At 46.1% G+C, this 27,842-nt stretch overlaps 1 protein-coding gene across 4 annotated transcripts; it reads right to left on the reverse strand.

Annotated features, from left to right (window-relative positions):
- Positions 1-406: 406 nt before the first annotated feature.
- Positions 407-27,818, reverse strand: PMS2 (PMS1 homolog 2, mismatch repair system component). Of its 4 annotated transcripts, XM_019422579.2 has the most exons (15): positions 27,689-27,818; positions 25,677-25,816; positions 24,970-25,056; positions 24,438-24,540; positions 23,520-23,703; positions 20,360-20,527; positions 19,236-19,333; positions 17,425-17,524; positions 16,230-16,314; positions 14,742-14,897; positions 11,231-12,116; positions 6,470-6,637; positions 4,161-4,261; positions 3,784-3,953; positions 407-1,105 (listed from the first exon to the last, which is right to left on the reverse strand). In XM_019422579.2, exons 1-15 carry the CDS (start codon positions 27,709-27,711, stop codon positions 962-964), a joined length of 2,613 nt encoding a protein of 870 aa, XP_019278124.1. In that variant the 5' UTR covers positions 27,712-27,818; the 3' UTR covers positions 407-961. The 4 variants fall into 4 exon arrangements, with proteins under 4 accessions (XP_019278124.1, XP_019278126.1, XP_019278123.1 ...); XM_019422581.2 differs by lacking the exon at positions 6,470-6,637; XM_019422578.2 differs by lacking the exon at positions 27,689-27,818 and having other exon boundaries at positions 25,677-27,029.
- Between the last annotated feature and the right edge of the window lie 24 nt (positions 27,819-27,842).

Raw genomic sequence — 27,842 nt, forward strand, 5'->3', positions numbered from 1 at the left:
ACATCTTCAGAGCCCCTCTGGCCACTCGGGTCACGTATTTGAGGGCTCTCGGATTAGGACACAGCGGTCGGGGAAGGGGGGTTGCCTAAGACCCCCATTTGTAGAGTTCCTGCAACTATTAAATGAGATCCTGTAGGAGGGCACCACAGCATAGGCACTTGGGCCAATAATTACTCGATTATTTCAATACATCTAAGGAATTCTAAGTTTGCAAATAGAAGCTGAGTAGGGGGGGAGGCCACACTGGTCACTGTACGGCCCACAGGCATCTGGGTCCACAGGGGCTTGCTTTCGTCTCCGGCAGGATGAGATTCCACGAAAAACTATCTGACAACAGGGTTTCTGCTCTCAGGACCAGTAACAGGAACATCTTGCGATTCCCACCCCAAAAAACCACATCACAGCATTAAAGTTACAGAAAAGTCAATCTTTTATTTCCCCTTGCCTACGAACGTTTGCCGGGGAACATTTAAAAATAGTGACCCCAGGCCCCACTTGGCCATTTTCCTCCAGCTGGGCAGAGAATCTCTCTTGGGTTTTTGTTTTTGTTTTTTTTAATTTAATGCGTATTAGGGTGGACATCCCCGAACCCAAAAGGACCGTAATTTTATAATTAAACCATTATGAATTTAATCATACTACGGGCTGAAAGTTGCTGACTAAAATACCTCAGGCCACAGCAGCAGAGGCCCAGGTGGCTTTCGAAGCGTTCTTCCTGTTTCTGTAAGACATGCTCTTCTTGCCTGTATGTGTGCACACACACTCTGGTGCGGGACAAAAGCCGGTGCAAGCACTGCTCCGCGTGGTTTGACAAGGTTCTCAAGATCATTTCTAGTGGATCTGGTCATTTTCTTTTTTTTCAAACAGGTTTATTTGGCAACAAGCTGACTCGTTAAAACCCTGCTTTTGAAAAGGAAAAATCTGCAATAAAACGTGCAATTCTAGAAAGCGAGAGATGTTGTCACTTTTGAGAAATGAAATCCAGGTTGGCAATGTGTCTCATGGTCGGCCTTCCGTGGGGACAGTTCCAGGGATGGTCCATCTCACCCATGTGGGTGATCAGTTTCTTCATCTCACTTGTGTTTAGGGCGGTTCCAATCATCACCTGAGTAGGAGACACAACCGTTCCAAGTTTTATGGCTTTGGGTACAAGAGCACCTCTCCAGCAACATTTTTCTCTGCAACGAGGATGGACACGATGACTACTCAAAACAGCGGTCCCTGAAAAATCTTCCTCCGAGGAACCCTACCTGCTGCTATCTCAGCCCCCCTCCGCTTTGTGAAATCCAGCCCTTCCGTGGCTCCTTTACGGCAACACACCTCTGTTACAGACACTGACCACACCTGTCCAGGATGCAACCAGTCTCAGCGGCTCTCCCGCCGCCCAGACCTGTCACCTTGGCAACCACAGGGCCTCTCAAGACCTCCCCGCTGTCCCCCTCCACCTGTTCTCCACTCAGCGGCCAGTGAGTCCTTTCAAAAGCTGTCAGATCACATTGCCAGCGCTCGATGCTCACCTGGGTAAAAGCCCACGTGCATCGGCGGATTTGGCCCCTCACTGGCCTTGTGCCTGCATCTGCTAGAGCGCATCCCTCCCTGCCCCTCTCCAGCCCACCGGCACCCCCTTTCCTTTTTTTATTTTTTTAATGTTTCTATTTTATTTTTGAGAGGAGAGAGAGAGAGACAGAGAGAGAGACAGCGCGAGCAGGGGAGGGGCAGAGAGAGAGGGAGACGCAGAATCTGAAGCAGGCTCCAGGCTCTGAGCTGTCAGCACAGAGCCTGACACGGGGCTCGAACCCACAAACTGTGAGATCATGACCTCAGCTGAAGGGGGACGCTTAACCGACTGAGCCACCCAGGCAGCCAAGGCACCTGCCCCTTTCCTCTCGCACAGGTGCACTACACAAGCACCTACCTTGGGACCTTGGTGCTGGCCATGCCCTCTGCCCGGGTCCTCCCTCCCCAGATACTGCCCGTCTCACTCGCCCTCCCTTCAGGCTCCTGTCCCTGCCTCCTCTTGATGAAACAGCACTCAGCTCATCTCTAGCTGAACTCTCCGTGGAGGTGAGCGGGCCCCTCAGCAAGCACTGGAAATCAGCGCCCCTGAGAAACCAGGAGAGGTGGTGTGAGACGACAAGCCTGAGACGTGTGTCACCTTCCTTCTTCCTTGTGCCACGCGCAGCCCCAGAGGCAGCGTGCGTGGGGCGCTCCACCTCACTGGGGCGGACAGACCCCAGACAAGTCAACAGAGAAACAGGTGTCACCCGGGGGGGGGGGGGGCGCCCGGGAGAGCCCACTTCCGTGGGGGACCTGGGAGAGCCCAGGGCTGGAGGGAGTCGGGCGGGTGTGTGAAGGCGGCATGCGAGGTGGGCAAGCGCAAAGGGCTTCGGGTGGGAGGAAGGCTGGTGCGGCTGGGGACATGGCATGTGGCCGTGGCACGTGGCCGTGTGGCAGGAGCCCAGCGAGCAGACGGGGCTGAGGGGCTGGCAGGGCACGGGCCCGCGGGGTGCGGCAGAGGATCACCCACAACGGTCAGCAGCTGTGCTGACGGGAGGACGAAGAGCCACAGTGCGGCGGCCCCGCCAGGGTGGGGAGGACAGGGCGGCCTGTGGCTCCCCGGGTCTGTGTGGCACCTTAAGGCAGGACACTCTAAACCGCCTGGCCACCGGCCCAGGCCAGTCTGCCCTGCCTCTTGCTCACCGACCCCGGGGTGGGGGCACCAACACTGTCTTCATCAAAGAAATACCCGTGGCCGGAAGTCAGATTCTCCCCTCACCCCTCCCCGAACTTCATCCAATCCCCAGGCTGCACGGTGGCCCTGAACTTTGCTCCCCGACTGACATTTCCCCGAGCTCGGATTCATTAACCTGACCGTCTTCCAGATGCCTGCACTTACAGCCTCATGGGGCCTCAAATACCACACGTCCAAATCAGCTTTTATGCCTCCCACCCCCCAATTGCGACCAAGCTGCTGCTTCCCCGCCACCTTGTTCCAGAAATTCAGGCACCCCCACGACAGCCTGCGCCTCAGCCCTTCCAGCCCTCCGCACGAGCTCCCCGGTTCCCTCCAGGACAGGCCGCCTCTGGCTTGGCTCACACGCGCCCCCCCCCCCGCCCCATCTGTGCACCTGCTGTTTCTTCTACTAGGAGAGCTCTTCCCCGAGGGGCTCCATGCCCCTTCCAGGCGTCAGCCCAGATGCCTCCTCCTCACATGGCCCTTCCCTGCCTCCCAATCTCAACTGCTCGACCGGGGGCCGAGGCCACTCCCTGTCCCCATACTGTTTTAACTTCTTTTCTGGGCCTACTGGTATCAGAAGTTACTACTTTGGCTTAAGTCTCTTCCTCCCCACTAAACCTTAAACTCCGAAAAGAGGGGGGGACCTCATCTGCCTTGTCCCCTCTGTGTCCTGGGCAGCACCTGGATGGAGCCTCTGATGAAGGAAGGGCATCCCGGCTGCTCCCAGGGGTCAGGTGATCCAGACGCACCTGCTTCACTCTGACATCAGGCTGATGACCCACCACCGCCACCACCTCCAGGACAGGCTGAGCGGCGGCGGTGAAACGTCACAGCGATTACGGGTTAGAGGCCAGAGATAAGGCAGACGCGCCCAGCTCGCACATCACACTGGCAGAGAAGGATGTGGCCGTATTACACACGATGACCCGTGGCAGTCTCGGCCACAGTCGACGGCGCTGCCTGGTCAGCAGCTGGCCTGAGAACTCGTGCCACCACCGGCCCGAACAGACCCTCCGGGCCCTGGAAGAAGAGCGTTGTTTACTTACAGACTTTCGACAGGCTCTGGAGGCAAACATCTGTCTGACGCGGGAAGGCCGACACATGACCCCAGGGCTGTCACTGAGCATGAAGATCAGTTCATCGATGTCCTGAGGTCCAAAGGTCCAGTTTTTACTGGTTGGCAAGGAAATCAACTTCGCCCTTTCAGTGACTGGAGCTGGAAGAATAAAATTTGGAGAAGAGTCCACGATTCGAAAAATACGTTTCATTTGACGCCTGTGTGTAACAAACACTGAGACACAGGGCAGAGGCAAAATCCTTTCTGGGGGAACCGTTTCCATCTCTGATAAAACATCCTTATCTAGGGCACCTCAAAGACTGTTCCCGGCTCTGACAGGACAATCCCGTCATCGTCGTCACTCACCCCCTTCGTCGATAACAAAATCGAAGCCATTCTTTCTGAATATTTCCAGATTTTCTATTAGGATAGCTTCATTGACAGCAGTTAAGTTGAGAGTCTGGGGTCTGAAAAAACAGAGAAGAGATTCAAACCCAGTCTCGAAGTCAAACATTTAGCTGTAAAGCAGAAATGAAACAAAGCCAATACGTGCTTCTTTGAATTCCTTTCAAAAAGCCAGGTAAGCGACAACGCTTTGTTCAGCCATGTGCCTTTCCTATCACATAACTGCCTGAGAATTTCCCGTTAATTTTCTTCTTCTTTTTTTTTTTTTTAAGTTCAAATGACCACCAAAGCAGCTGGCTTTTCCTCAGCCTGCCACCCCATCCCAGTGACCCCATGTTTCTCTCAATCCACTCCTTAAAGATAACAATACAACATAAAAAGGCTATTTTTCCTTCCGGCAACACAGACCATGTGAAAAGCTCGGCTGGGTCATCACAGGCATCGGAAAGCGGAACACAGAGCATCTGTTTTGCTATCCTGTCCCTTCCGAGCCTGCATCATTGACCGAGCCATCTGTCCACGTAGCAATCTGTCCACCGGTCCTCCTGGTTCAGCGAGTGCTTAATCAGTCGGAACTGATAAGGGCAGGAGAAAGGATGGGCATGGAGTAAGAGACCAGTGGGGAAGAACGACACTGAACAGGCAGTCACACAAACTGTAATTACAAAGTACACTGCCAATCAGGAGGCCAGAGGCGCCCAGCGCCATAAGAGCCAGAGCAAGTGAGATGGGCCTGGAGACAGGAGTCAAGGACGGTGTCTCTGAGGAAGGGACCTCTGAGCTGAGAGCTGGGGTGAGCGCCCGTTATCAGCCAATGGATGGATGGGTGAGCACAGGGACAAGCATTCAGGCAGGGACAAGTCTGTGCAAAGGCCCAAGGATGGCCCACTGATGTTCCCAGAGCCACATACAAAAGATCTACTTCATTCTCCTTAATGACCAGTTAGGAATTCATCAGGTCTGTCAACGGCCTGAAAAGGAGATGGCCAGGTGGCTCAAGCATGGAGAACCAAGAGGAAGGACCTAGGGAGGGCCAGACCACGCAGGGCCCGGTAGGAAAGGAAGGACCTGTGGTCTTTATCCTTGGAGCATGGGCCACCTGGGACCCCAAGTGATCTGTGACTACCTGGGGCAACCTGAAATGTCACAAGTGAGACCCTATTTATGCAAAATGGCTAAAAAATAAAAGACTTCTGTGAAAAAGGCAGGAAGAATCCAGTATGAGAAAGTAGCTTATTAAATGTCTTTACACTGGGCACCTGAGTGGCTCAGTCGGTCAAGTGTCCGACTTCGGCTCAGGTCATGAATTCACAGTTCATGAGGTCGAGCCCCACGTCGGGCTCTGTGCCGGCAGCTCGGAGCCTGGAGCCTGTTTCGGATTCTGTGTCTCCCTCTCTCTCTGCCCTTCCCCACTCACGTTCTGTCTCTCTCTCTCTCTCAAAAATAAACAAACGTTAAAAAAATTAAAAAATAAATGTCTTTTCCATTACCATTAATACCTACTGAAAGTAAATGAATTCAACCATTCCATAGGAAATCGAGTACTCTGTAAACTCGGTGCTTTCTCCCAGCTGAGTGACTGTTCATGCCAGGATTTACTCCTACTGGGATCTCAGTGTATTTCTCTATGTCACTGAACTTCCCAAATGAAAATCCATGACCTCTTCCTATCACTTGGCTTAAGAAAAGACTTCTGGTCTACATGATACACCATCCCACCACCTTGTAAAGCGGTCAGCCTAAAACAGGCGTTGGCAAAGGAGAGACAAATACCAAGCTCTGTGGTGACTAATCACTGAACTTGATCTATGCTAGTTGAGGACAGACACACAGGCAGCGCCACCCTTCTGCACACCTAAGTTCTATGTGCTATAAACAGACACGTTACGTACCATAAACTGGCCTTCGTCAGATTTTTCTGGCCAACCGGAAGAGGCAAAGGGCTTGATAAATAAAGAACATTAGCTGTGTGAACTTGGGAAAGTCACCTAACCTCTGCGTCCGGGAGCCTCCATTTTATCACCTGTGAAGTGCTGATGGTAACAGCAGCCACTTTGTAGGTTTGGGAAGACTAAATGAATCAACGCGTGTCAATGGTTAACGCGTGTCGATGGTTTCAACAGTGCCTGGCACAGAGTAAAAATCGGCCACGGGGACGCTCGTGGCTAAAAAAGAGACACACACACACACACACGTACGTATACGCTCTCGGGTCTTAAGCTTTAGGGGTGCAAGAACACGGAAGATTCCGCACACCAGAAAGAACTTACGCGATAAGCCTTTGACCCTGGAGGGCCGTGTGCTGCTGGAGCATCTCAAAGTTGTACTTCTCATCCGTGGCATGCTGGTCCACTATGAAGATATCTGCATTGAGTTTGGTGATTATAAATCCCAAGTTAAACTGACCAATGATCTCCATGTCTGCAAACATCGTTTTACTGCATGTGGAAAATGTTCATCATGAGACATCGTGATTTTTAAAAGATTACTTTTCTGATTATAAAAGAGACTGTAACAGGAAAATGAACAATACAGAAACATAAACTAGAGAAAGTCCCTAATAATCCCACTTTTAAAGGTGACATTATTCATTCGTTCATCCAGCTCCCCAGGGATGGCATCAGTAACTACTGTTCATTTCGTGTATATGTTCCCCAACCTTCGTTTACATATTAAAAACAAAACAAAAAAAAACGGGCGTGCCTGGGTGGCTGGGTCACTTAAGCGTCCAACTCTTGATCTGGGCTCAGGTCATGATCTCAGGGTTCGTGAGTTCAAGACCCGCATCAGGCTCTGCACTGACATTGTGGGGCCTGCTTTGGCATTCTGGGTCTCCCTCCCTCTGCCCCTCTCCCGCTTGCTCTCTATCTCTCATAATAAATATTAAAAAAAAAAACAAAAAACGCAAAAATGGAATCATAATTCTTCAGGCCGTTCTACGCCCCTCCCTTAACAATGCATCTTCAGTGCTTTTTCGGACCCATTCAAGTAGATCTCCTTCATTCTTTCTAGTGGCCGTACGGGAGCTCACTGCGAGCACGTACCATAACCTGTCCGACAAATCCTCTACTGAACGACTTTCGGGTGTTTTCATTTTGAGTAACGCAAACGACGCTGCAGCAAACGTTCATGGACAGAAATCCACTCTATTCTGGGGGTATTTCTGTACGATAAATCCCTAGATTTGTTAAGTGTGTAAAAGTGCCTTTTCACTAATCCTGGGTATCAATCCTTCTAACATCTGCCAAGCTCACGGACGGGTCCTTTGGTGGGTGGCTTCAAAATCCAATTCCATTCATGACTACGTGCGTCAGTGCAGACAAGACAGATACCGCCACAGATCTTCACGTGAGAAAACGACATTGCCATTCTGTACCCCACACAACCAAATTTTGTGAAAATGGGTTTTCGTGAGGATCAGCCCTGTGGTGCTCAGACGGGACTCGAGCTGAGACCTGAGACGGTCCTTTCTTTCTGCGAGTGCTCCAGAGCAGCGAGGAAGATCCCTTCCACACCACAGCACCCACCTGGCCTCCCGTGGGACTTGCTTTGCTTGGAGCTCTGCCACAGTCAACCGCGGGTGATGGTCTGACAGCGACACCTCCGTGTGCCATGGATTACTAAGCTCCCATTTCCTATTGGCAAGGAGCTCACACTGAGCTCAAGTTCAAGGTCAGGACCAAACGAATCCCCAAACCCTGTCTGTGAGGACGCGTCTCCTGGGACCATTCCCTGGCAGTAATTTCGTGTCAGAGTCCAATCAAGACACAAAAACCACACCAGCGATTTGAACAGAGGAAATTCATAACCAGGTATGGTAAACTAGTAGAAGGTAATTAACTACTTAGCTAAGAAACACAGGGGTAGCAAACAGAGTGAGCAATGCTGGGCCTCCTGCTGGCAGCTGCCTTGTAGGAGGAAAAGACCAGGGCAGCCAGAAGGAAGGAGAGGCCGGGATCTGGTGCTTTCTCGCAGCGTCCCTCTACCGCCCCCTACTGACAAAGTCTAGAAGTGCACCAGCAGAGATGCTCACATGGCCTCAGAGATTGCAAAGTAAGGAGCCTACAGTGGATTCCAACTGAGAAGCAACACACCTGGAAGCAGCACCAACACCAAGTCCCTGGCTCTGGTTCCCCAGATAGAGTCCCCGTGGGAAGAACTTGTACTGGCCTGAAGACACAGGCATTCTGTCTCTGCAGGTGTACCTCCCACCGTAAACTTAAAAAGTAGCATCAGGGGGCGCCTGGGTGGCTCAGTCGGTTAAGCGTCCGACTTCAGCTCAGGTCACGATCTCACGGTCCGCGAGTTCGAGCCCCGCGTCGGGCTCTGGGCTGATGGCTCACAGCCTGGAGCTTGCTTCCGATTCTGTGTCTCCCTCTCTCTCTGCCCCTCCCCCATTCATGCTCTGTCTCTCTCTGTCTCAAAAACAAATAAACGTTAAAAAAAAAATTAAAAAAAAAAAGTAGCATCAGGCTCAAACAACGAAGAAGAAACAAAACTGTACGACTTGCTCTATTTGGTTATAACTCAGAACAGAAACACAAAAGCTGGTAAATGCTACCACGGTATTTCAATTACTGCCTCATCTTCCGCTCCGGACATGTCTCGGGAAAATCATCGGCAGGACAGCTCAGAACAAAAGGCGTTTCAGCAGCCGTGCACCGAAGGCCAGATGCCAATGCCAGGCCCACTGTAGATCAGCGTTTCTCAAAGGGAGCACTTGGGGTACCTGGCAAAAATGCAGATTCCTGGGCTCCACACCCACGATCTACCGCATCTACTGAAATAGAATCTCCGGAGGCTGACCACGGGTTCCGCTTTCTGAGCAAGCATCCTAAGCGGTTCTTTTGTGTTCCAAATTCAAGAACTACCATAACATGGGATCGATGAATATTTGTTGAATTAAAATCACTGCTTTTAAAAATTACAGTTGATTTCACTCACTGAGAAGGCTGAAAGCATCCAGAGTCAGATGCCTGGGGGGGGGGGCTCAGTCGGTTGAGCGTCCGACTACTGGTATCAGCTCAGGTCATGATCTGACGGTCTGTGAGATCGAGCCCCGAATCAGACTCTGTGCTGAGCCTGGAGCCTGCTTGGAATTCTATCTCTTTTTCTCTTTCTGCCCCCTCCCCATCCTCCGTTCATGTGTGCACTCTCTCTCTCTCTCTCTCTCTCTCTCAAAAAAAAAAAAAAAGAACCCAAAGAGAAAGCATAATTACTTTGCCTTTTGGGCACCTTACAGGTCTTTCTCCATCAAGCACGTGTTCCATGATCGTGCATGTAAGCCAGGAGCCCAGCTCTTCACTGTGTCCCTGAGCGTTCACAGGCCCCAGACCCCACCCAAAGATGTTCACCCCCCTTAAACACACACAATTTAAAGGAACTATTTCCTATGGTGCCTGAGTGGCTCAGTCAGTTAAGCATCCAACTAGTGATTTTCGATTCAGGTCATGATCTTCAGGCCCCGCAACAGGCTCCACACCATCAGTGCTTGGGACTCTCTCTCTCTCTCTCTCTCTCTCTCTCTCTGCTCCTCCCCTGCTTGTGCTCTCTTTCTCTGTCTCTCAAAATAAGTAAACTTTTGGAAAAAATAAATAAATGAACTATTTCCTAAAAACCTTTCCCAATGTTAGGCACCATGAATATCAAGGGAATTATCTAAAGTAATGCTTGCTGTTGAAGAATTGATTATCAAAATCAGGCAAAGCCTGTGCAGTCCAAACCAAAAGTGCCATAAAATTTCAACGTAATTACTGGTGCTCTGTGTATAGGACACAGCACATTTCAGTATCTACTGAGACAAAAGATATACAATGCTTTAAAAAGATCAAAGTTAAGGGGTGCCTGGGTGGCTCAGTCAGTTGAGCCTCCGACTTCGGTTCAGGTCAGGATCTCGCAAACTGTGAGTTCAAGCCCTGCATCAGGCTCTGTGCTGACAGCTCGGAGCCTGGAGCCTGCTTCGGATTCTGTGTCTCCCTCTCTCTGCCCCTTCCCCGCTCATGCTCTGTGTCTCTGTCTCTCAAAAATGAATAAACATTAAAAAAATTTAAAAAAAAATCAAAGTTAAATATTTCAAGAGAAGTCACCGTTTTTAGAAGTTACAATGTTGTACGTGATTACTGTCAAGAAAGTGGTGGTGACCAGTGTTTTCTGTTATCAGTATTAACAGTTTTCTTGAAATTGACTCCCTTTTTTCCTTAACCTTACCCTACACAATCTTCTGGAAATCGCAAGTTTGATAATAAATTATAATTTTTCCTAATATGCATTAAAATGAATCATGGGAGGGGTCCCTAGGTGGCTCAGTCAGTTAAGCGTCCAACTTCAGCTCAGGTCACGATCTCACGATTCGTGGGTTTGAGCCCCATGTCGGGCTCTGCGCTGACAGCTTGGAGCCTGGAGCCTGCTTCAGATTCTGTGTCCCCCTCTCTGGCCCTCCCCTGCTCGTACTCTGTGTCTCTCTCTCTCAAAAATAAATAAACATTAAAAAAAATTTTTGTAATGAATCATGGGAAATAGTAATGTCCATTAAAACCTCCATGGATTCAGTGCAGGGAGGAGTCACTGTGAAACCTTGGGGAAGAGGAAGGAGATCGGGGTTGAGGAGGCCCTGATTAATTTGAACTAAATGGACAGGATGTGCTAAGAAAATCTAAGGAAACAATTCTTGAAAGGTTTCACCGAGAAAGACCTCTTTAAAGAAAGTTAATTTGATGCATATGAGGGGCAATGAAAATGTAGCGAGTGGAAACAGCATCACCAAGGATGCACCAGTAGGGCTAATGAGCAAACCGTAGAGTGGAAACAGACTCCCAAATTAGAATCTTCGAGGAGCACAGAGAAGGCAGAGAGAAAGCGGGGCTGGGAGAGGGGGAGACAGAAGCTTGGGAAAGGGTGACATCAGATGTCACGTCTGTGGTGCAGAGAAGGCCCCCAGGGAGGACTGTCCTGACAGCCAGAGGAGCAAAACCAGGGCCTGGAAGGACCAGCCTCGTCCCCTCCCGGCAGCTCATCCTATGAAAGAACGTTACCTTATCTCCTTTCTCAGTTCATCTTCGGCGGCTTGGTTTTCTCCGGGGCAGATCTTTGCCCTGAACTTCCTGTAATTCTGTTCGCCTTCTTGTGGCCTTTCTTGGTGACGTAACTGCTTTATTCGTGCCGCTAAAGACCGCATGGAAAATGCCAGGGGCACTACTTTCTTACTGATTTTAACAGCCACGTCCACCTGAGATGCTGACGTGTTCTGTGCAGTCACCAACCCTTGAGGGATGTCAGGATTCAAAGGAATGCTGTCTTTTTTGAAACGCCGTGTGCTTGGGGAGGATGCATCTACGGGCGGAGGCGAGACCCTATGTTTACGTCCACCGTCCTCGTGATCGGAACCGCGCTCCGTGTCTGCAGAGCGACGGTCAAGTTCAGGCAACTTCTCAGAAGCTTCCTCGTTTCCCTGTGAAAACCTGTCCTCAGGGGAGTTTGCTGCACAGGCGCCACCGGACTGACCGCCCGTTGCTGGGGTGCTGGGCCCTTCCCGCGGGCCGGCCGAAGTGCGGCTGTGCCCCGAGTCCTGCTCCATCTCCGCTCCGTCCCTGCGGTCACAGGGGCCCCCGCGCACACGCATCGCCTCCCCGCCAGGGCCGGACGAGCCTGTGCCCGAGGCGCACTTCTGGAAACACGGGGAGTCTGGAGCTCCAGAACACTGGACGTGTCTCTTCTGTCTTGGAGAAATCCGTCTCGGTTCGGTGGTGCTCGGGCCCTGAGACTTGGTCTCTGTCGTGTGCCGAAGAGAAAAGGTCTCTCTCAGTCTGGAAATGGTCACTGCCCTCTTCGCTTCTCCTCCAGTCCTTAACAAAGCAGGATCATCCTGTTTTTCTGGCACGGGCTTCTCCATTTCTGCCGAATGCTTTTTTATTAAGTTACCTGAGTAGATAGGAGCAGAGGAAAGTATCAGGGGCTGCAATGAAGTGGAGAAAAAGGGTATTTCTGGGGGCTCCTGGGGGGCTCAGTCAGTTAAGCGGCCGACTTCGGCTCACGGCATGATCTCGTGGTTCATGAGTTCGAGCCCTGCGTCAGGCTCTGTGCTGACAGCTCAGAGCCTGGAGCCTGCTTTGGATTCTGTGTCTCCCTCTCTCTCTCTGCCCCTCCCTCACTCGTGCTCTGTCTTTCTCTCTCTCTCTCAAAAATAAACAAACGTTAAAAAAAATGTTTTTTAAAAAGAGGATACGTTTTACAAAAGTAGGGATCCAGAGACGGCTAACAGAACATACAACAATGGTTAATCCTAAGGGACATACAAATTGAAGCCACACTTTAATGTTACTGTACGATCACCAGAATGGGCGAAAATTTAACAATCGACAAAAGTTCGCAAAGATGAGGCTTAAAAAGAAGGTGTAAATACTGCTGGTGGTAGTCAAATCGGTACAGTCGCTTTGCGAAACCTTCTGGGAGTAGCTCCTAAATCTAAACACGACGCATCTGCAGGTGGAGGCCTGTGGCCTGGCATTGCGCTCCTGGCACACCCACACCCGCCAGAGCCACAGACAGGGGTGTCCACGGCCGCTCTGGCCATAACAACCCAACCGTCCACAAAGAAATCATGCCGTTAAGAACTACAACGGAGGGGCGCCTGGGTGGCTCAGTCGGTTAAGCGCCCGACTTCGGCTCAGGTCGTGATCTCACGGTCTGTGAGTTCAAGCCCCACGTCGGGCTCTTTGCTGACTGCTCAGAGCCTGGAGCCTGTTTCGGATTCTGTGTCTCCCTCTTCTCTGACCCTCCCCTGTTCATGCTCTCTCTCTGTCTCAAAAATAAAAATAAAAAATAAAAATAAAAAAAGAACTACAACGGAATGCCACACAGCAACGAGAACGAATGAATGAGTTGCCATGTGACATGGACGGATCCCACAAGGTAATGAGAGAAAGAAACAAGACGCAAAAAAGCAGAAATTAAAAGCAGATAAAATGAATCTGTGGTGTCAGAAGTGAGGAAGATGGTTACCACGGGGGGTCGGCGCAAGCAGGAGGGGTAGCAGGGTGGTTCTACGGCTGCCATCTCTTGACCTCAGGGCTGATACACTCGTGTTTGTTTGTTTCCAATACAATGGCCGAAAGGGGCATCGGTTCAACTGGGCTTCGAGATGCACCGGTATTTTGAGCAGCTTCTCCTTAGAGGGTAGCGTCTGGCGAAGCATGTCTGTGAGTGGCCCCCTCCACAGAGATGTACATACAGCGGAGCAGCCTCCACTCCATCCCCGCGCACATCCACATCCACGCCACCCCACGCCGAGGACGGCCAGGGCTCACGGGCGCCCACCGCGTCCAAAGCGAAGCTCTGCCACTCTACTGCCCGGATTTCTGCGCTCCTGTTCCACTCCACCCCTCGGGAGCTCCGCCTCCACCTTAGGCCCTGATTATCAAAACCAGAGCCTGCCTGCTCTCTTCCAAATTGACCTCTCCCCGCCCCTGGGGTGTAAGGAACGTTAGGACAGAGCGGCTCAGATCCCTGCCAACAACCCCCCCCCACCCCCGCCCCCCGCCCCCCGCCAAGCCCCTTCCAGCTCCTCCTCGCACCCTCAGCTCACAAAGTCATCCCACAACCTCTCCTCTCACTGGGAGCCACACCCGTCTGTCACCTTAGCCTTCTGCCACACTCCAGTTTCAGCTTCCTCAGCAGCTCTGGTCTTCCCCCCTCGGAAGACGCATTGATGGGCGCCCACCATCTCTGCACATACAGACATGGAGATCAGGGCAGGCTGGCCGACAGAAGAGAGTGTGCACCCCAAGGAGATGTGGTCATGGGGGGTGGGGTAATGGCCAACTCTTCCCTCTGCCAAAGAAGGCGGCTGGAGCTCAACGCTGGGCCCCCTCCCAGAAGTCCCAGCTGCTCTTGGTTTGGATCAAAAAGAAGAAAACCACTTACATATCTGATTACGTAGGGCCAGGCAATAAAATAATGACTGTACCTATCACTACTACACATCCTGAATCAGCTTTGTGGTGACGCTCATTCCCATACGCCACTCAGCGAAGAAGGCACAGGGGTGACGGGTGGGAAAATGGCAGCGCGAGGGCCCCCAGAAATTCCCCACTCCGTAAAGAAATGAGAAAAATGGGCAAAAATGGTCAGAATCGACTTTTCTCAGAACTCTGGAAATTAACAAAAGGTTTGCAGCCATCAGGAGTGTTTATTAAAGGAAAACGGTTGAGTCCTGGTAAGAACACATCCCTGGATGTGCCAAATGTGCCTTCCATTTCTCTTGTTACCCGATTTCCTTACATCTGCAGCTCTACACTGCCTAGTGTGACACATCCTCTCAGAGATTTTGGGGGCGCCTGGGCGGCTCAGTCGTTTGACCATCCGAATCTTGAATTCAGCTCGGGTCATGATCTCACGGTTCATGAGATGGAGCCCCACACTGGGCTTCATGCTATCAGTGCAGACCCTGCCTGAGATTCTCTCTTCTAAATAAAAGTTAAATAAAAAATTAAAAAAAAAAGGATAGTGAGTTTCAGAAGCTGTCCATACACCTGTGTATTTTCTTACCTTCAATACCCAACAACGGCTGCTGACTGACATTAAGTTTGTTGAGATCACCATCAAACATTCCTATCAAAGATGTTTTTAAAACTGCCAACAAAAGCTTCTCCTCTTGCAGTAAAATTTGCCTTTTATCGGGAGTAACATTGACGTCAACACATTCTAAGGCCAAAAGAAAAAAAAAGACACTTATGTTTAAAATCACCTTTCACAGAAATTTCCCCGTCTATTTTATTCTCTTGCGCTTACCAAAGGTACTGTTAAAAACACTGCAGTGTCCAGACTAATATTCATAAACTGTAAAATCAGCATTTTCAGAGAAACAAGGAAAAGATGAACCGTTTATTAAACAGACAGAATATGCAAGTATCTGAACAGTCAATTTGCAAAAATAAAGAAAGAGCAAATAAACACATGAAAACATAGAAGACCGCACGCCAAAATAAGGTCCTTCTAGTATCGCCCACTGACTTTGGTTAAAAATGACACTACCCAGGGGCGCCTGGGTGGCTCAGTCGGTTGAGCGTCCGACTTCGGCTCAGGTCACGATCTCACGGTATGTGAGTTCAAGCCCTGCGTCGGGCTCTGGGCTGATGGCTCAGAGCCTGGAGCCTGTTTCAGATTCTGTGTCTCCCTCTCTCTCTGACCCTCCCCCGTTCATGCTCTGTCTCTCTCTGTCTCAAAAATAAATAAACGTTAAAAAAAAATTAAAAAAAAAAAATTAAAAAAAAAAATGACACTACCCAATACACAGCTCTAGATGTGTAAATGAGTACAGCCCGATCCTAGTCATGGACACACTAATTCTAGTACTAGGAATGTATCTTAAGGAAATTACCAATGATATAGGTAACTATTTAATATAACGATAGTATTTAAATTTCTAAAAACTGAAGACAGCTGAATTAAGGCTAAGAATTTAAAAAGTTTAAGATACATCTGTACCTTGGAATATAATGAGTACAGATGTTAAAATCATGTTTCTGAATAATTTTTAGGACATGGGAAAAAAAAAACCCATTTATGTCAAAGGATAAAGAGCTTGATACAAACTTACCCAAAGTTATTTTCTCCCTTTTATAAAGGATATGAGTAGGGATATACATATAGCATTACGTATTTTAAGGCATGCACATATTTCTAAGTACCTAGGAAAAAATCCTAGATAACAATAAACCAGAATTTTCCCAATCAGAAGAAAAATAGCATTATTTTTAAAATCAGGGGGAACATTTGGTTTGCTTTCTCCCTTATGCGCCATGAAAAAGTCCTATTTTTCTAATAATACCATTAACCTGGTCTCAAGCAGAAAGCAAGAAAGCCTGTATAAAAAACAAAAGTCTATACAATATAATTAAAAGTATGTAAACAAAAAATACACTGCCATCAACTGTTGCCACAAAAATCCTTTCTGGTCATATCATGGCTTTATGATTTCATTTTTTTCTTTTAGGGGTAAGTCACCAACGTGACAGAAAGCTCAGTGGAACTTACCTGAATCAACAGAAATGTTAAGAACAACAAATGGATACTGATGGCGATTATACATATGATAGACCTCATTCACAAGTCTGGAAACCTACGTACAAAACAAAGGTTAAAAAAGAACAAACATTCCTGTCTGTCCCCCAACACGCTGCTCTAATCAGCCACTACACGGCTATATCTTAACAGATTGACTGAGGTAGAGCGGGGCCTGCAATAAACTACATGTATTTAAAGTATACAGTTTGAGGGGTGCCTGGGTGGCTCAGTCGGTTAAGCATCCGACTTCGGCCCAGGTCACGATCTCAGAGTTGGTGAGTTCAAGCCCCGCATCAGGCTCACTGCTATCAGCATGAAGCTGGCTTCAGATCCTCTCTCTCCCTCTTTCTCTGCCCCTCCCTGACTTGCATGCACACGCTGTCTCCCCCTCTCTCTCAAAAATAAACACTTAAAAAAATGTTTAAAAAATAAACTCTACAGTTTGACAAGTTTACAATCAAGATCAGTAAGATCATAATCAAGATAATCAATATATCTATCCATTCCCCAAAAAAGTTTCCTCATGCCCCTCAAAGGGATATTTTTAGTCATCAATCCCTAAACCTGAATCTTTTTCCAATCCAAAGCTGCTTTTGAAGATATGTCAAAAGATGTAGGTGCAGCCTATTTATTTGTTTATTATGTTATTTTAACTTCAGTGCCAACATGCTGCAGGTGCAATTTAAATGCTCATTAAACACACTCCAACGTACAGAGAAATGTATTTATGTGATTCTGTAATATCATCGTTAAAAGTGTTGGAGATAAACTATAAAACTGCACCATGCACAGTACTGAACCATATCCAACAGACAGAAGTCACTTTCAAGAGCCACCAGAAAACAGAATCTACGACCGAGGTACAATATTGCTGAAAATGCAAAATCAAAACCGAAACACTAAAACCCTATCAAGATGACCAGTCGAGGGGCGCCTGGGTGGCTTAGTCAGTTGAGCGTCTGTCTGACTCTTGATTTTGGCTCAGGTCATGATCCCAGAGATGCAGGATTGAGCCTCACATCAGGCTCTGTGCTGACAAGGGCTGAGCCTGCTAGGATTCTCTCTCTCTCTCTCTCTCCACCCCCTCCGTAGCTCCCCTGTTTGTGTTCTCTCAGTTTCCCTCAAAAAAAACAAAAAACAAAAAACGACCATAAAAAAAAAATACCTTTGCCGGGTCACAAGGCCGCCGATTGATAAAGAAAAACTGTCTGTCTGTCGAGCTTCTTCCAACACCATGAGCACAGTGAGAAATGAAACCAGAGATGCTGTACAATGTTCACACGGTAAGGACAGGATTCCAGAATGGAAACAGTAACATGTCAGAGGGCACATTCAAAAGTAAAAACAAAATAAAATATAACACCTGGTTACACACTGATAAGTATTAACATTTCAGTTGATGCGTGTCTGTGTTCCACTCTGATAAATCATAAAAAGGACACACACCTTCTGGCATGTTCTACAGCTCCTACGGTCAATGAATCCACCACAGGAAATGCAGTGGGTTCAAAACAGATTTGCTTCAGCTCTTCTCTCACTTGCCCTATTAAATTCTTGGCCTCTATGCAAGGAAGGAGTCTCACCCAAAACTCACATTCTAGAATCTTCAAGCTGTCCCCACCAGCTGCCCAGGGAGCTCAACCACTTGTATTCAGGATTTCTGCCCGCACTCCCTGTCCTTTTAGAATGTGTTCTCCTTGGGGCGCCTGGGTGGCTCGGTGGGTTAAGCGTCTCTTGATTTCAGCTCAGGTCAAGAGCTCGTGGTTAGTGGGTTCAAGCCCTGCATCGGGCTCTACACTGAGTGCGGAGCCTGCTTGGGATTCAATGTCTCCCTCTCTCTCTCTCTCTCTGCCCCTTCCCCATTCACTTTCTTGGTCTCTCTAAATAAACTTCAAAAAAATTTTTAAAGTAAAAAAAGAAAAGAAAAAAAAAAAGACAAGACAATCTGTTCTCCATCAGCAAACTCCTATCTCCTAAGTTATTGTTAAAGAGCTTCCTCAGGGCACCCGGTGGCTCAGTCGGTTGAGCACCCAACTCTTGATTTAGGCTCCAGTCATGATCCCAGGGTTGTGGGATGGAGCCCCGACTCAGGCTCTGCGCTGGGGCGCTGCACTCTCTCCCTCAGCCCCTCACCCCAACTCACTCACTCTCTCTTTCTCTCTAAAATAAAAAAATTACAGTGCTCCCTCTGCCTGTGATCTACCCGGGGTATGTGCACTCTGCACTCTGTAAGAATGGTGTGCACACAAAAGAAATGAATCTCTGCATGTGAGCCAGAGGCAAGTAGACAGTGAGCAGGCGTGGGCCATCATAAGGCCAATCCCAAGTAGGGGCAATGCCAATTTTTCTTACCCTGAGAGTAGTGACAGTGGAAGATATTGGGTAAGACATGAATGAAAGGAAACACTATTCCACTCTGTCAAATCCCCATAAGGCAAAACATATACGTAAATTAAAAATTATTTTAATTTGTCACTAAGCAGAGTCCTTACTACAAAGGTTTCAATAGAAAATCAATAGGAAACCAAAGAATTCAGTAGGAAATCCCCTCAAGTGCACCAGGGACCCAGGATATTGAACGAATTAAGTAACGGACTCCTTTATAAAAATTCTCTTTCTCAGCAATAATAATGCCTATAACTTTACAATGAATATAAAAACCATAAACCTTACAATCACGATCTTTAAAAACAAAGCCTCCAGGGGCACCTGGGTGGCTCAGTCGGTTGGTTGAGTGTCTGACTCTTGATTTCGGCTCAGGTCGTGATCCTCATGGGTTCATGAGTTCGAGCCCTGCTTCAGACTTCGCGCTGACAGCACAGAGCCTGCTGGGGATTCCCTCTCTCTCTCTCTCTCTCTTTCTGCCCCTCCCCTGCTTGTGCTATCTCTCTCTCAAAACAAATACATACATACATACATACAAAAAAACCCAGACAAAATGTTTGATTGTAATTTTCCCGGCAGCAATCTACTCACCGAAACAGAGTCTGCAAAGCATCACCGTGGCTCAGCCCGTACTCTTCACACACAGAGTCACTAGGGGGCAGCTGAACAAAAGGAATGAGGCTTTGCAGCTAAAAGAGACAAGACTCACAGTTAATTCCTAACAAAATCAGGATGAACCTAATTTCAGAAAGGAAGGGTTTTGTGTGTTTGCTTTTCCTGGTCAGGCCACTCAGAGTAAGAGCACAAGGAATCTCGGTGGCTGATTCTGGCAGCTATCATAACTGAAATTTTGATCTTTTTATCAGAAGGATGGACCACTTGAGCGTATACTTATCCATAATCAATACATTGCCCACAACACCCTTTTTCAGATGCAGAGTAAAAGGAGGGTTTTATTCTCTGGAAGAATAAAATAAAAAAATCTTTCAGCTCTCAGCATTAACTCTTGTGGTAAGTACCTAATTAAGAAATCAATTATTGGGGGCTCCTGGCTGGCTCAGTCGACAGAGCAGTCGACTCTTGATCTCAGGGTTTTAAGTTCGAGTCCCACGTTGGGGATAAAGCTTACTTAAAAATAAAAATCTTTAGGGGTGCCTGGGTGGTTCAGTCAGTTAAGCATCCCTCTTGATTTCAGTTCAGGTCATGATCTCATGGTTGTGGGATCGAGCCCCATGTCAGGCTCAGTGCTGAGTGTAGAGCCTGCTTAAGAGTCTCTTTCTGGGGCGCCTGGGTGGCTCAGTCGGTTAAGCGTCCGACTTCAGCTCAGGTCACGATCTCGCAGTCCGTGAGTTCAAGCCCCGCGTCGGGCTCTGGGCTGACGGCTCAGAGTCTGGAGCCTGCTTCCGATTCTGTGTCTCCCTCTCTCTCTGCCCCTCCCCCGTTCATGCTCTGTCTCTCTCTGTCTCAAAAATAAATAAAAACATTTAAAAAAAATTAAAAAAAAAAAAAAAAAGAGTCTCTTTCTCTCTACCTCTGCTCTCCACCCCCCATCTGTCTCTCTCTCTTTAAAAAAATAAAAAATAAAATAAAATAAAAATCCTAAAAAAAAAAAATCAATTATTGGATTTCCTTCTCTCGTCTTTGGAAAGGACAAGGGAAACCTGCCATAATTACTAGAGGAATAAAATGTTTTTTAAATAACTGGCCACCACTACCTGTTTCTGCCCAAACACAGATCCAATATTTTCCTTTATGCTGGAGCTTCCGCTTGTGCAAACCACAGGCTGGCGTTTTCCTTGTCCAACCTGATTGCTGCAACTTACACGGATGCCTGCTGCAATGATACAGTATGCTTGTAAGACCTGGACCATTCTGGCATACTCCTGTTTAAAAAACACAAATACAAGACCCGACGTTACTTTAATCCGACAAAAACTACATGGTTCAAGTTAAAACATCCAACTCAAGGTTCTCGTATCGGCGCACAAAGAAGAAAAATTGTTCCTGACAGAAGGAGCTGTGAATACCTTTATGCATGTATACCTTTGTATTCAACGTATACCCTCACACGTGGTATAAGAGAGAGCTCAAGAGGCTTAGGTTCCTAACCACACCTCTCTTCTGTCCACGATGTCCACGCCCACTGCTATAAAAATCAAAAAGTGCATTCCACTGGACCTGGTAATCCTTCTTTTATAAATTTATCCTTGTAGAATGACTGGCACAAATAATCAAAGATATATTACAAAAATGTTCACTGAAACAATGTGTAATTGTGAAAAAAAGTTTATTTAAAAGTTATTTCATCGGACAGTGAGTCAATTAGGTCAAACTTTTTTTTTTCTCATTAAAAAATGTTTTTATGTTTATTTTTTGAGAGAGAGAGAGAGAGAAAGAGAGGGAGAGAAAGAAAGAAAGAGAGAGAGAGAGAGAGAGAGAGAGAAAATCCCAATCAGGCTCCATACCATCAGTGCAGAGCCCAATGCAGGGCTTGAACTCACAAACTGTGAGATCATGACCTGAGCTGAAACCGAGAGTTAGACGTTTAACTGACTAAGCCACCCAGGTGCCCCTGTAATTGTGAAAAAATAAAAAGAACCTAAGCTACCATCAACAAGGAGTTAATAAATTATGGTATATCCATATAATGGCAGAATGATAGAGAATAAAGTAACGAGTCAGCCAAAAAAGATACACGATCAAAAAAGATACCTACGACATACTATAGAAACGGTCAAGTTATAGAACCGTAATGTATAATGTGATCCTAACTGTTAAGAAAAAAATAAAACGTATGCATTAAAAAAATAAATAAATAAAAACCTTTACAAAAGAAAATCAAAGATCGGATTTTATTCTCCATTCTATGGAATAAAGGTTCCATCTGTATATCAGTCTAAAGGATATACACCAAACTCTGAGAGGCAGACACAATCTCAACTTTCTACTACATATAATCCTGTATTACTTACATCTTTATATTCTGTATTGTTTCATTTCCTTATATTAATTTACCTTGAATTTTTTTTCTCAAGATTTGTAAATACATGAAATTAAAAGGAGCCTGGAAACACATATATCACACTATTAACAAGGGTCTTTTCCAGCAAGTATAAGTTCTTTATTCCTATAGTTTTTGAGGCACTGATTTTTTTTACCATGAGATATAAAAAATGAATAATAACTTTTTTCTATACAAAAAAATTTTAATTTTTTTTGGTTTTTAAAACTTTTTTAATGTTTATTTATTTTTGAGAGAGAAAGAGAACACGAGCGGGGTAGGGGCAGAGAGAGAGGGAGACACAGAATCCGAAGCAGGCTCCAGACTCTGAGCTGTCAGCACAGAACCTGATGTGGGGCTCGAACTCATGAACTGAGAGATCATGACCTGAGCCAAAGTCAGATGCTTAAACAACTGAACCACCCAGGCACCCCAAAATTTTTAATTTTTAAATAAAAATGAAAAAATGGTTTTATCCACAGTAAATATACATTCTTGTAAAATTTGCACTATAACTTGTGCAAATTGCTGTACAAGAAAGTGTTTAGCTGCATCCATTTAAATAACTTTTTGATTATAAAAAGATAGATACACAAAAGAGAAAAGTGCAAGGAAGACAGCAAAAAGCATCTGTGATCGCACATGCATCAATAACCACTGGTAACAATCACATGTCTTCCCTTCCAGCCTTCTTCCTATGCATATTTCGGCTAGCTGGTTTGCTTTTACAAAACTATATGATTACATGTATACACGCAGACACACATAAATACACGTATGCACAGTTTAGAACTGCTTTCTTTTTGATGTTTATTTATTTTTGAAAGAGAGAACGAGAGAGCAAGCAAGTGGGGGAGCGGCAGAGAGAGGCAGACCCACAGAATCCGCAGTAGGCTCCAGGCTCTGAGTCCGAAGCGGGGCTCAAACTTATGGGCCTTGAATTTATGGGCTGTGAGATCATGACTTGAGCCGAAGTCGGACGCCTAACCCATTGAACCACCCAGGCGCCCCTAGAACTGCTTTTTAAGCACAATTGATATATTTATTTCATTTCCATTCAAATTCATAAAAGTTGTAACGCTTCATTTTTCAGGAAACCAAGAAAAACATCTTATTAAAAACTACAGACAGGGGGCGCCTGGGTGGCTCAGTCGGTTAAGCGTCCGACTTCAGCTCAGGTCACGATCTCGCGGTCTGTGGGTTCGAGCCCCGCGTCGGGCTCTGGGCTGATGGCTCAGAGCCTGGAGCCTGCTTCCGATTCTGTGTCTCCCTCTCTCTCTGCCCCTCCCCCGTTCATGCTCTGTCTCTGTCTCAAAAAAATAAAATAAAATAAAATAAAAAAGTTAAAAAAATATAAAAAAAGCTACAGACAGAATGAAAAAGGTTACTTCTTAAAGAATTCATTCCCATGTTAGAACACCTAATAAATACGATTTAATGACTTTTTTTTTTTTTTTTCAAGAAAAAAAGAGAGGACACATCAACCTCAAGCTCAGTCTTCGGTCAGGAAAAGACAAACTAAGCACGCCCCAAAAAACTCAGGGAAGAGAATCATCTGAAGAGTTAATTTCAGTGCACATTAGTGTGGTAGATGTCTCACTACATGTGTATCAATGCTCTCAGAGGCTGGGGTTCTGAATTTACTGTACATTTTTCTTTTTTTAATGTTCATCTATCTTTGCGAGAAAGAGAAAGAGAGCGCGAACAAGGGAGGGGCAGAGAGAGAGGGAGACACAGAATCCGAAGCAGGCTCCAGGCTCCAAGCTGTCAGCACAGAGCTTGACGTGGGGCTCGAACTCATGAACCGCGAGAGTGTGACCTGAGCCCAAGTCAGACGCTTAACCGACTGGGCCACCCAGATGCCCCTAACGTACCTTTTTAATATTCCTTTGAAACTCCTTATGGCGCACAGGGAGTGTATAAAACAGCTGCTGCACACTGACCGTTGTCCCTCTGGGTCGTGGGTGGGGGGTTTTCTGGACGATCTTCCCATTGTGATCAAACGCAAGCCGAGTCCCGACCTTCGCGGATGCGTGGCAGGTAGAAATAGTCACATCGCTGTGAGAGAGAGCAGGTGCGACACGGTCAGACACTGACAGGTGCTGGACATCACATGCTCATTCTCCCACTTCTGTTCTCTAAAACCTCTCCTGAAAAAATGCTGATCCCTGAGATCATCGAGAACGTTTATATGGGTGAGGGGTCATCATAGAATCTAAATCTTGGCGCCTAATAGTAAGACAGAGAGTTCTATAAATGCTTTGTTTTGATGAAAGCTTTGATACTTGTTTTTATGGTTAAACGGCAAAATAAAAGGTCTCACAGCTTACATATTAACAAATAAAGATTTATTTCTCAGTTTTATTCCTACTGGTTTAACAAAACTTTTAACAAGGATCCAAAAAATATTATAGTTCCAATGCGTAAGTAATTATTCATAAAAACCTAGACTCTGTTATATATGATAAGTATTTCGGTTAAATTTTTTCCTAAACACTGAAATAAATCAAAACCAACACATCTGTAACTTATTATCTACGTGCCATTTTAAAATTGAGAAGTTACTGCTTTAACAAGGGTAATAATTCTTTTACAATACTATTTCATTTCATTGCTTACATTTCGGAAGTATTACCACTTAGATTGGCAGTAAGATAAAACAAATGTGGAAGTTTGAAGTTGAGACACTCAGGACGGAGAAGTATAAACAACAATGATTCTAACCCCACGTTTTCAGGTTCAGAGAGATTTTCGTAAGGGGTCAAGTTAGTGGATAAAAATATTGTTATCACCTCAGTGCACAAAGTGAACTCAGAGCTTCCCCCCGAAAGCCAAAAGTTTCAACCTGAGTTAGGTCACCAAAGTCTTGAATCTTAGAAGTGTGATGTTTCAGAGCTGAAAGAGAGGTACACAGTAAGACCAAAAATATTTCAAGGGATATATACCCCTGAATAAATACCACACCTACCAAAGCAACTGGTTTTAAAAAGCTGTTTTTGTGTTTCCTAAGACAGTGTTACTCAAAGTTTGGAAACATTTTGCTCAAATATTTAAAAATAGGACTAGAGGCACCTGGGTGCCTTGTCCGTTAAGCATCAAACTCCAGCTCAGGTCACGATCTCACATCTCGTGAGTTCGAGCCCCGTGTCGGGCTCCGTGCTGACAGCTCGGAGCCAGGAGCCTGCTTTGATTCTGTGTCTCCCTCTCTCTCTCTGCCCCTCCCCACGCGTACTCTGTCTCTCTCTCAAAACATAAGTAAAACACTGAAAAAAAAAAAAAAAAAGAAAGAAAGAAAGAAAAAAAGATTAGAAAAACTCCACTTACTTAAGCCTTCAAAGTTTTCTTCTTCTACCCCACATCCATTGTCTGAAACTTCAATGAGATCCACCCCATAGTCTTTGAGCCTTAGATCTAAAAAGTTTAACAAATTAATTAATTTGATCCACGTAAAAAAGCCTTTATACTCACATTACTTATGACTTACGTAATACAAATTGGAGTCATAATTACACTTACTTAAATGTACTACTGTCATTTTGTGTATTTCATTTTCTTTAAAAGGACTTCTTGGCAATTTACTAACCCAGATAAAATAGTTTTCTCTTTTCTTTCTTTCCTTCCTTTCTACCTCTCTTTCAAAAGGATAATTTCAAGAGTCATTACGGAAAAAAGGCTCGGCAATCAGACTTCCTGGAATCACATTTTCCTAGCTCTATGACCTCAAAGTAAATTCCCGTGCCTTCATTTTCTGTTCTATAAAATGAATACAGTAGTGATAATAACTCCTATTCTCATACGGTTATTCGGCAGATTAGAAACAGCTGTGTGGCACTAGTAAGAACACAATAAAAGTTAACTGCTTTTATTATTACTGCCTACCTAGGCACATAAAAGATGCTAAATTTAAGTTTAAAACATAGTAATTTCTCAGTATATCAACATCTGGTTGTCTTATTACAATCACAAATGTTTCTTGAATAATACAGTATAAACTGATTATTTCCTGTGGCTTAAAACTCTTCTAAACTTACCAATATTAGTGGCACCGGCATCCACACTATTTTCTACCAACTCCTTCACAGCAGTACTTAGACTCAGTACTACTTGTCCAGAACAAATCTGATGGACTGACCTCCGATCGATAGGCTTGATGGCCTTAGCAAGTTCTGTACTAAAGACACCAGTTACAAGAAACAAAGCAAGCATGCATTTATGTATTTTCATCCTGGTTTTAACTGCGGGAAATGATTCATCTCTGTTAATAGTCAATGTATCTAACATGTTCATTTATTATATTAACATATCCCTTGATCATATTCTTAAATATAAACGTTGTTCTATGATCCTTACACATTTGTCAAAAAATCTGAATAGATACTTCAAATATAATGGGTATTTAGAAATTTATTATACTAGGATCTACACGGAGGAGACACATGTACCCTTAAACCTACAGGTCAATAATCTTTGGCAACAATGGGATCTTCTTCTGAAAAGTGAAAACAACATTTCTCACACGGTTTGAAAAACCACAAGTATGGTGGGAAATACACAGCGTTTATGTTAAAATCAAAACCATCTTAGAAACTGGGTACTGGTTCTATTACTACTCCCAAAAGAAGCCTTTGAATCTCCGCTCCCAATCCAGGCTGCTTGCTGCTGCCTTAGCAAAGACCCCCCCCCCCCAAAGTTCTTGCTATACTTGCTTTAAGAGTTTCCCAACCAATCTGTTTCCACTTTCTCCCTACTCCAATCCACCTTCCATGAAACCATCAGTTTAAAAATCATTAATCTGGCCAAATAATTTCTCTGCTGAAAAATCTACTACTGTTGGGGCACCTGGCTGGCTCAGTCGGAGGTGCATGGGACTTCTGATCTTGTGGTCCTGGGCTCAAGTCCCACCTTGGGCATACAGATTGCTAAAAAAAAATACATAAACTTTAGGAAAAAAAAATTTTTTAAAATCTACTAGCGTCCCACTGTCTCCTATATTAAGTTTAAAATCTAGTCCTAACTGGACCCCAGTCTACTTTTCTCTCATTCTCTCCAACCCTCTCCCTTCACCAACTCCCTTACATTCTAGTAATAGCAAACTGTTTCCTGAATATTACAAGCTGTTTTAGACACACATACGAATCTTTTGGTCTAGACTGCTCCCCTCTTCCTCCTCTGCCTGGCAAACTCCTATCATCTCAAGAACGTATTCCTTACGTTCGTTGATTTAGCAATTTCTTGTAAGCAGTTTAATTCATAATGTGGATGTAACAGAACCCAGAAGCCTCCATGGGAGAGAAATATTTGGGTCTTCTCCCACAGCATCTAACACACAGCAGACCTTCGATAAACTCTTACAAGATAAAGGGAACAAACATCTTTACTCTTCATTCTACCTTGCAAAAAATTTCGCTCAGGTTTCTCTTAAATGTGGAAACTGCAGATGACAATATAAAATGGAAAGAAGTATCTCTTAAACTTATTTATTTGGCAACACACCATAGGCTAACAAGTCCACTTCTGATATTTATTTTGAGGACTGGGGATGAAACATTTAAACACAGATCGCGAATCTGGGTTCAGGAAGCTGACACTGAATTCAACAGTGCTAGCTGAAGATTCGCCGCTCTGAACTGCATGCAGTTGACTAACCAGCAATGACATACTCGAAGAGATACAAAAGTTCTGCATTTTCAAAAACGGTGCGGCTATGCAAATTAGCATTTGCCTTGAAGCCTCCCCAAAATAACCTCAATTTTCAAAAAAAGAAAAGAAAGAAACCAGGCAGAGAAAAAATGAATTCAGTCTCCAGGCACTTCGTGCTCCGGCTTCCAGTCCATGGACGTGTGGCGGCGTCCGAGCAGAGTCTGCAGGGAGCCGACCGGATGCTCCCGCCGAGCCCAAAGGGCAGCAGGTAGGGGGGCTCGCTCCGGGGCCTCCGCGCCGGCTCGCCCAACGCTGCGTCCTCCTTCCATTCCATTCCAGGAATCTGGAACGCCGTGGACCTCAGGGAGAGCGACCGCGAGGGGACACTGCAAGCACCTCTCACCTTGGCCCTTCGGCTAGCTCCATGGATCCAGAATGTGACCCACCTCCGGGACTCGGGACAGTTCCCGCCGCCGCCGCTCCCACGGAGGCTCGGCCTCCCGGCTGCCCATTGGCCGCTTCCGACACTGTGCCCCGCCCCTTCCGGATGGGGCAGC

This window comes from Panthera pardus, unplaced genomic scaffold (genome assembly GCF_024362965.1).
Source record: "Panthera pardus isolate Hobbes unplaced genomic scaffold, ASM2436296v1 HiC_scaffold_4, whole genome shotgun sequence".
In the NCBI taxonomy this organism is placed as follows: Eukaryota; Metazoa; Chordata; class Mammalia; order Carnivora; family Felidae; genus Panthera; species Panthera pardus.